The sequence below is a fragment of the Macrobrachium nipponense genome, chromosome 17 (genome assembly GCF_015104395.2).
Source record: "Macrobrachium nipponense isolate FS-2020 chromosome 17, ASM1510439v2, whole genome shotgun sequence".
In the NCBI taxonomy this organism is placed as follows: domain Eukaryota; kingdom Metazoa; phylum Arthropoda; class Malacostraca; order Decapoda; family Palaemonidae; genus Macrobrachium; species Macrobrachium nipponense.
In genome coordinates this window covers 78,186,914-78,197,299 of record NC_087210.1, presented here as the reverse complement: position 1 = coordinate 78,197,299, position 10,386 = coordinate 78,186,914, and the positions used below count along the sequence as shown (strand labels likewise).

The window sequence follows — 10,386 nt, the reverse complement described above, 5'->3', positions numbered from 1 at the left end:
TATGTTGGTTTTTGTAGAACCTGTGTTCATTTCATTACTGTTATTGTATTTTCGTAATGGATATAAATGGGAGAAGGTAAAAGAGCGTATGGCCGTCACCTTGTTCACCAAAGTCTCCCTTAAATCCCCCGGTGGAGCTTTGTCTACTTAACGCTCAGCAGGTGAATTGCTGTACAAAAAAAAAAAAAAAAAAAAAAAAAAAAAACTAGAAAATGGGTATGACTGAGGGGAAACTACTATCATAATATCATTGTATATTTTTGTTTCTCTATTCATACCACAACACAATTTCGTTTTACTAATCTGACGCCCCAATGCTCAGCAGGTGAATTGCTGTAAAAAGAAAAAATAATAGAAAATGGGTATGATTGAGGGGAAACTACTACGTATCAGAATATCACGTATATTTGTGTTTCTCTATTCATATCACACTACAATTTCGTTTCTACTAATCTAACGCCCCAATGCTCAGCAGGTGAATTGCTGTAAAGAAAAAAAAAAATAGAAAATGGGAATGATTGAGGGGAAACTACTATCATAATATCATTGTATAAGTGCGTTGCTCTATTCATATCACACTATAATTTCGCTTCTACGAATCTAACGCCAGTAATAATTATGTAATTCTTGTACCGCACTGAGTTTAGTGAATGAGTTGAGTTTCATGCCTCTTGAATTATATTGCTTATCATTAATGTAAATGTTAACTATTACCCTATTTTCAGGCATTTGGCATACAGAGTTTTTTTTCTTTTTTTGGTATAAAGAAGGTATCCAGTTTTCGCCAATTTTCCTATGTCTTTCACAGGTTTGTATCTATTTTGCAGCATTGTAAACTGTCATAATGGAAGAGTCGCTCGATTTTTATTCCTTGACGGGAACAGACCAAAAATGCTGGTATTTTACGTATATTTATCAATAGATTTCATCACTTACGTAATCTGACTTTACTTGTTGCTTATGAATTTGAATGCTTTTGAATGATTATGTAAAAATGAAAATGATATTTTTTTTCATTTATAGGCTATATTAACACCTATATTTTTAGCCATCAGCGCAACACAATTGGTCTTTTGCAGTGCTATATATACTCATTAACTATTGAGGAATTCTGCCTACCTTAGTTCACAAGTGCATCTTAAAGAAAACGGCGATGTTTACCCCGTGACAATCAGTTAACCAAAATTAAATCACACACTTGAACCGACAACCCAATACATAATTACCACTACTATTTAGAGTGGTAAAGGAATTAAGAAATTGGTCGTCTATCTCTCTCTCTCTCTCTCTCTCTCTCTCTCTCGTGCATTAAGTATTATCATAGGTTGAAAAGAGATGAAAACAATTGAGAATATTACAGGAACTTTATTCAGTCTTCGTCACTATCGAGAAACGAATCATCCCCGCTATGACGGTCGATATTGATAATTACGGGATCTACAGGTTTGTGGATGTTATCCGTGGACCGTATTCATCCTCGAAGGCTCTGGACCGTCTCACTTACCTACTGAGATTGATCCTTAATATATTGTTAGATTTCTCCATTTTATATATGGTTTGGAGTCGTATTGCAAATGCATTTCTGCAACGGCGCTGACAAAGTAACATGGCGGCCATGACAGAGATGAAAAAGCCGTCTTCATCACGCAGTGAATACTTAATAGTAGGAGTGATGCAACCGACAGACAACCCCTCAGCATTACGGTGTTAACTGACACGCCAAGGATACTATAAACAGAACACATTTGGAAAAATGAACCCTCATTATAATCATTATGTCAAACCCCTCTATCCTCTTCATTATGAACTCTCAAATTATCTATTCCATATTGTAAATTGCCATAGAGGTATTGGGGTGGAGGGAGAAATGAGAAAAACAGCGATAAAGAAAGAGTGAGAAAAAGGGAGGGAGGGAGAGGGAAGGGATGTGGGATAAGCAGACGTTCGAATCTATAAATGAGTCCTGCTGACTCATGCGACTTTGCCTTTAAAAGTTAAGAGTAAAGGCATTAACTAACACCATTTGACAATGACCTATATTACCAAAAATTAGGGGGAGGTGTCTTGTACACTGTGAAAGTACCATTTCGATCAAATAATTAGTTTGAAAGATATTTGAGAAAAACGATGACTCGTGATCCCTGAAACCATAACAATACGTTGGAATTTCGTGCACTGTGGTGCTTGGAGGTGTTCCAACATACACACACACACACACACGCGCACAAGGACATATATATGCGTGTGGGCGTGGATGGTTTCTATATTCTTTGGTTAAAATTCGTGGTCTTAACAAAACTTGGTTTTCAGAAACATGGATTCCCTCACACGTCGTGCCAACGTATCATAAGGAAAAAAAAAACGAGCCTTTTAGCGCTTTCCTTCAGGTATCTCGTATGATTGTTTTTCAACTGTAGCACTTGATAAGACGTGGAGGGAAATGCTTTTAAGCCCACGAGGAATTCAAAATTAAAAATTTTATTGAGAATTTACATCAAAAGGGAAGTATAGTGTTCCTATATCTTCCCTTTCCCAATAACACAGTTATTCTATTTTAAAATACAATATGGTTTCCCTTACATTTTTTAATAAAATCAGTATTTTATTATTATTAATTATAAAACATATTTGTTCATACAGATCTGCAATGGAATAATTTCTGATTCCATCAAATTCTTTGCATTCCATAATGTAATGATGCAACTTATGACTTTTGTCTTGTTTACAAAATTTACAAGGTAGATTTTTGTCTTTATTAAATTCCCAATAATACTTATATCCCAATCTAAGTCTCATAACCCAACTTTCAAACAAAGTAGATCGTTTTCCATAAGTTACATTTGTTCCTTCAGAAGTTTTCAAATAATGATATAAACAACTACTTCCCTTTTCCAGTAATAGCTTAATAGTTAATAGCTCATTTTGATTTCTAACTGATCTTATATGACTTTTAATATTATTAAGACTTATTAATTCAAAAATATCACTTCCATATTTTTCTGCCCCCTGTTTAGCTAACTTATCTGCAATATCATTATAATATATATTTACATGGGAAGGTATCCATATAAATTCAACTTTATTATTATTTAAATGAATATTATAAACCAAATTTCTACATTAATTTGCAACAGATTTATAAAGGGGTTCTTTAGCCTTCAATGATTTTAATGCACTTTGGCTGTCTACAAAAATAAAAATATCTTTCCTAATATCAGAAACTGCTTTTAATCCTTCATATATTGCATATAATTCAGAAACAGTGCTACAATTTGTTCCTTCTATTTCAAAACTCTTTTTTAACTCACATTTTCCATTTTCATCATAAACACAATTTTATAAATCCACATATAGCTCCATGTTCACTAACCGATCCATCACAATACATATGAACAGAATTAATCGTTTTACATTTATTAATTTTTTCTAAAAAATAATATTTTAATTCAATAGTATTATACTCTCTCTTTTTATAATCCAGATTTTCTATATCTATATTTAGACATTTTAAACTCCAAGTCCATATAGATATTTTTTCTTCAAATAAGTCACATAACTGAGTCAAAATGTACTCCTTCAGATTTTGAAGTAACTTTTTGGTATATACATTTATTTTTGCTTTATCAAATCCATAATATATATTGTGAAAGTACTTTTCAGCTCTCCTAATCATTCTCATTACACACATCATTGTTATTTCTTTTATTCCATCACACACACTGGGCATATTTGTTTCCATTCTCATTACTTCAATACGAGTTGTTTTTGGACAACCCTTAATGCCTCAATTTGAATGAGTTCCAATTGCCTTATCTTATTGTTAGGAAACAACGCCAGAAGTGGAGCAGAATAATCAATAATTGACCGTATGGTTGTCAAATATATCATTCTTAACAATGGGATACCAACCAATTCCCTTTCCACAATTTGCCAATATTCTTAAAGGTTTAAGTCTACTAATACACAAATTTTTTACATAGGCTATATGTTCATAATTATATTTAAATCCAATATTAAAACCTAAATATTTATAAGATTGAACCTTTTGCAGTTTAAGATTATTCATAACTAAATCTGTTTTACATTCTATTCTTGACTGATATTTACTTTTATTAATATTAATTATTAAACCAAAATTAATACATAACTCTTGAATCTGATTACCTATATTTTGCATAGTAGAAAAGTTATGACACTGAATAACAATATCATCAGCATAAATAATAGTTTGTACATCATTTCCAATTGCAATTCTGTCCATTAGGACATTAAATAGTATAGGACTTAACACACCCCCTTGAGGAGTACCTAAGCTTATATCAAAAACATCAGATTCAACCCCCTGGAAAATCACTTTACCTTTTCTGTCAGACAAATAGTCTTTTATCCACTTTAACAAATTTCCTGATATTCCTTTATTAACTAATTCTTCCAATATAATGTTTTTATTTGCTTTATCAAAAGCATTCTGTAAATCTACAAACAACCTATAGTTAGATTTATTGTTACCTAATACCTTTATAATACAGTCAGCAGTCGATTTACCTTTAATAAAACCATTTAAATTTTCAGAGAATAAACCTCTAATTTTATAATCTAACCTGTTTCGTATTACCCTTTCCATCATTTTGCAAAAGCAAGAGGTTAGTGAAACTGGTCTAAAACCCCCATTACTCTTTCTAATAGGAATAATAATAGCAGTTTTCCAAGCCCTTGGTAATCTCCTATTGGTATATGACAAATTAAACAAGTCAACAAGAGGGCTATTTTTTAACATCACAAGGCAATTCAAAATATCATATGGAACTCCGTCTTCACCTGGTGCTGTAGATTTTCCTGTATTTAATGCATATAAGATTTCATCCCTATTTATGGGAATACAAGTATCATCCTCTACATTTCCTTGACTTTCAAAAAGATCTTTCCAAAAATGTTCTCTATTTTTTAAGTAATTCCTCATACCCAGCGGCAGACTATCAAAGCTTGCAATATATTCCCACTTTTCTTTTAACCTTCTCACTTCATCTATTGGATTTGGGTGTACAAAGGCTTTCTTTTTAATTCCTCTAATTTTATTAACATTATCCCAAATCATAGACAAATTTTTTAATTTGAATAAATTACTTAAGTGTTCATTCCAATACTTTCCTCTTACCTCCTTTCTAATTTCTGTATATAAAGTTGCAACATTTTCCAAAGTTTCTTTGATTTCTGAAGTTGGATTTTTTAACCATAGATTATGACACTTTTCCATTCAATAACCAATTTATCTTTACAATAATCAGGTATATGTGACTTACCCTTTGCTTTTTGTTTTACAATATTAAAAAATTCATCTATAGTTCTTAGAAAATCTTCATAGAATTCATTTTCATCATTTACCTCCAATAATCTATATACTTCATACCAATTTTCAATATACTTCATAAATTTTTTCTTGTGAGTTTCATTTTTAAATCTATACCTATTTCTCTGAAAAGCAGTTTCAATTTTACTTAATTTTAAATTACACCTATAGCAAAATGATCACTAAGTAACTCATTAATTACAGTGTACTCACCAACAACTTCCCCCATATCATATATAAGTGCATAATCTAATCTCCCACCCCTAATATGAGTGGGATCTTTATTACCTAATAATTCAAATTTATCATTTGTTTCCGTCAAATATTTCAAAGTCTTACCATTATTATTATTTGTCCCATTAATACTACCAAAAAATTCATGTCTTGCATTTAGATCACCCATTATAATAATTTTATCTCTATCACTTAATATTTTGTCATATAAATCCTCAGTTTGGAGTCCATTAACATGAATATAACATGAATATACACGTTAATTATAAAAAAATAACAAAATTTTAATATTAATTTTAACTACTACATATTCTATATCATTTATTCTTTCAGCAACAATTAATTCTGCTGGTATATTATTCTTAACAAAAGTTATCAAACCTCTAGTGTTTTTTGTAGCATCAGCAAGCAATTCTAATTTTTTATAACCTTTTAATAATTCCGCATTATTATATTCACGAACTTCTTGTCAATTAATAATATCAATTTCATTAACCCAAACATAAGAATGCAAATCATTTATTCTACAATTTACACTATTAATATTCCTTGAAATTAATTTTATGATATTACTTTCTGGATTCATTATCTAATTTATGCTTAGGCCTTCCGCATATCGTAACAAAGACTTCATTAAGTTACCATTTGGTTTCTTTCTATAGGTAGTCAACATATTCAAAGCTACTATAATTTCCTTCGTTGTACTAGTCTTTATTTCATTACAATTGACTTCACCGCCATTTTTGCCGTTTTTTGAATCTAGGGACACATGACTATTATCTCTCTTTCCTTCTATCATCAAATTATTAGCCAGACTATTATCTCTCTTAACTTCTATCATCAAATTATTAACCTTATCACTTAACTCTCCTACAGCTTTTATGACAGATTCCAGCTCTTTCTTGCAATCAGCTAAACCTGTCATTATTTTCCCAGTTTCCTCTTCCTTCTCCCAAGGAATATTCAACGACACCTCTCGTGGTTTTGTAGCTTCTTTGTCTTCATTTCTCTTGAAAGAGAAAAATGGTCGTTTAGGACACTCCTAGGCACTTGCATTATGACTTCCACCGCAATTACAGCATTTTCTTTCAACAGTAATATTTTCTTTAAATTTCTGTACACACTCCCTAGTATCATGTTTATTACTGCAAAATCTGCAGCGATTGTCATTTAAACACTGATAAGCTTTATGTCCCCACAAACTGCACTTATAATAAATTATCGGAGCTTCTTTGTACACTTCTAATCTTCTATATCCAAGTCCTGGTAAGAAAAATCTCTCGGGCGGCTCTGTTCCAATGAATAATCCAACCAGCTGATTTTTTTCTTCCTTCTTTCCTTTTACCATTACTGTCCTTCGGCGAATCCAACGGAAAACACCAGTATCCATCACAACCTCTGGATCTACTATGAGATTCAGGACCTCTGTAACACGGTTTTTTCGCAATAACTTTTTATCTATGCATTTCATAAATATAACGCTTATTCAGAGTATATATCATATCTACACATAAATTTTGACTGTATTCTGCACTACGTAGGTTGAAAAAATTTGGTACTTATAATGTAAAAGTGACTTTTTTTGAAGACGGGCCAACTTACTCAGAGAAAAGGTTTCGAACGCACTCGTTACGTAACTTATGACAGAATTTCTTCCCTCTTTCTCGATGGATGATTGGCTATACGTAATGAAGGCTAAACTTCTGGCAACAATGACATACATATTTAAATACAAGCAAAGCAGTACACCTTTATGAACTCTGGAACTTCTCCACTGATAATCGTCATAATGAACAAACCAACAAAATATGTTAATAAATACAAAAACACTTCGATTATTAGTCTAACTCCCAAAATAGGTTTCCTAAGAAATTACAGTCTACTTTATAGGTCACAACCAGATTGACAAGATGTAGGGAATAGTTGGTAATTTTCAAAAACAAAGTAGACAAGCTTGATTTGATAACTGCTATATCCAATGTCAAGCAATTTTTATTTATTGGCTATCTACCTAATTACTGAAAAAAATAGCCATTACCGTATATTGGCTTTAAACCTTCACCAATAATAATTATTATCGTCAGAATGATGACTTCATGAGGCTCCACCCACTTTCACCTTGTTATAATTCAGGATAACACTGAAAGCTACCATGGGCATTGTTGGATTAGAAAATTTAACCTCTGGCTATAAGAACTAATTTCTCGAGTAGTTGTAAGAAGTGCTAAATGATCCTCAAGGATCCCAGCAGTTGGCCTAAACGTTTAATTCATATATATATTACTGCTATAGTGTTGCGGCACTACTGCTACAGTAGTATTACTACGCTAGCACTGATACCCTACCCACATCTATGTATCGTTCCGCCATTCATAAAGTCTTTGGGTTTCAGAGCCGATGGAGTTTCTGTCTGGTGGATGGGCGGGGCAACATTTCGTCAAAAGGTGGTTACCTTGCTTACGTAATGAATGTTTTTCGGCTCTTGGCTCGTAATCATTGGCCATGGCGTCGGCTAGATCATTTTTACTCTATAAAAATTAAAACTATCGGGTTTAGGTTATTGATAATGCTGGTAAAATTTGTGTGTGGTTGTAAAATATACATATGTCAACTATCAGCTACATCCGATGCTTTGACAAGGAGCAAAGTCCAAAAAACCGTGTTACAGAGACCCTGAATCTCATAGTAAGTATATCATAGTTTTACCAGACACTGAGCTGATTAACAGCTCTCCTAGGGCTGGCCCGAAGGATTAGATATTTTTACGTGACTAGGAATCAATTGATTACCTAGCAACGGGACCTACAGCTTATTGTGGGATCCGAACCACATTATATCGAGAAAGGAATTTCTATCACCAGAAAATAAATTTCTCTGGTTCCTCCGCGGGTTTTGGCCGAGCCCCGAGATAATCGAATTTCCCGGACCCACCAGATTAGCAGCCGAGCACGAAGTCCAACTCGGCCAACGTGGGGAACTGAAGACTCATAGTAGCAGAGTAGGATATCCAAACAGTATAACTTTTGTCATCTTTTCAAAAACTGGCTTAATCATAACAACACCATCAAAACCAGTCGTTGACAAATAGTCCGCTGCCTTCTGATCCTTAACAGTTACATAAGGGTTATTTTTCCCATTCTTGAAAAGCGCCTCCATTTCCTTGTGAGCTTTAGCTAGTTTAACCGTCCATAATATCTTCTCCGGGTAATTCAAACCTGCATCAGTAGGAAATGGAAGTACTATCCTGTCACTTTGAGTTCTCACTGCATTTGTAGCTTTCGGCACAGCCCCTTCAAATTGCTTTAATTTTTTGCCTTCCATCTGGCGTGTCTTCTTTATCTTTTTTTTTTTTTTTTTGTTAACGTACTCCTCATATACATCCTCTGACGTTGTTGACATATTTAAATCTTCTTTATGTATTTCTGCTTCACATGTTGATTGAACTGAAGTTTTATCTTCAAAATACCCGTCCGGTGCACTACTCAGCGAAGTACGTCCTGCCATGGCTACAGCTCGAACTTCACTGCCACGAGGAATTCCTTCGAAATTAACATACAGGGGGAAGAGATATATATTTTACCATCATAAAGGCCTTTTAGTCAGCTCACAAAAAGAGTACTCTCACGTTGTAACAGCATATATCGATATCTCGCCTTTACTCCTGAATACACACATTTCATCCAGAATATATACGAGGCCACTCACACATAATGCTCTTAAGAATATGGCTTTGTAAATGATGGAATTCTATACTTCTTTGCTGTGGCCTTCAGTTCATCTTATCTACCACAGAACGAAAAGACAGCTTCATTCTCCGGCCAAGTACACGTGTTGTCAACATAGTACTAGATCCTTGCATTTCCAAAGAAATATGTGATATATAGAGATTCGTAGGAGCGCAAATCGTCTAGTTCTACGTAATGGCATAAAAAAAAGCTTGGGTACGAGACCAAAGCGAATGAAAAAAGATGTGTTAATAGAGCATTTTATATATATACATACATATATATACCATTCGCCCTTTCTACCTTCTCGACTATGTATTTGCCTCTCCCCTTTTGTCAAAAATAAATAATACTTATTCAGTCTTATCTATACTTCTGTACCGGTGAGTTCTCGTTTCGCTATTTTTTGCTTTGTTGTCCGCCTTTATATATATATGTTTTTTAATGTTCAATTTTTTTCTCCTTTTGTAATCATATACAGAAATTTTTTGCCTGTTAGGATTCAATATTTTTCTCCTGTCTTTAGTAATAATGTAATTTTCTTAGTTGTTCACGTGTGGTTTGAGTTTTTAAGTGTTTTGTCTGTTTATTTATTTTGAAAGTGTCATTGTACTTAGTAGCTTTGCTTTTTACTGTTGATCTCTTATTCAATTAGTTACCGTCTTACTTTTATATAAAATTCGAATTTCACTGATGTATCTTTAATTAATCTATATAATTCTTTTAAAAATGCATAATTTATTACTGTGCCCATTTTAGTTTGATTTAATGTACTTATTTTAATTTTTTCCCTGTTTTTAGCCGTGAAGATGGGATTTGTATCCCGAAACGTAGGCGTTGGATAAAAATAAAGTTTCAACGAAAAATGCTGAAGTTTCTGCTGGCCATACTCTTTTTATTAAAGATCCGACTTTCTAGAAGCGACAATGCCATTCATATATATACATATATATATGTCATATAATTTCTAAGTACATAGCACTAAGGACGAAAGTACAATGCATAAACCTTGAATGGTTTTGCCTTTAGACATCTTCAAAAGGACTGATATGAAGAGCTAACACTTTACTTTATATATAC

The 10,386-nt window shown here is 33.0% G+C and overlaps 1 protein-coding gene across 1 annotated transcript; it reads right to left on the bottom strand.

The window, feature by feature from the left end:
• Nucleotides 1–3,853: 3,853 nt before the first annotated feature.
• On the bottom strand, nt 3,854–7,741 carry LOC135195962 (uncharacterized). Its single transcript, XM_064222464.1, has 5 exons — nt 7,694–7,741; nt 6,224–6,590; nt 5,889–6,010; nt 5,301–5,472; nt 3,854–5,211 (listed from the first exon to the last, which is right to left on the bottom strand). The coding sequence occupies exons 1-5, from the start codon at nt 7,739–7,741 to the stop codon at nt 3,854–3,856; spliced, it is 2,067 nt and encodes a 688-aa protein (XP_064078534.1).
• Nucleotides 7,742–10,386: the final 2,645 nt, after the last annotated feature.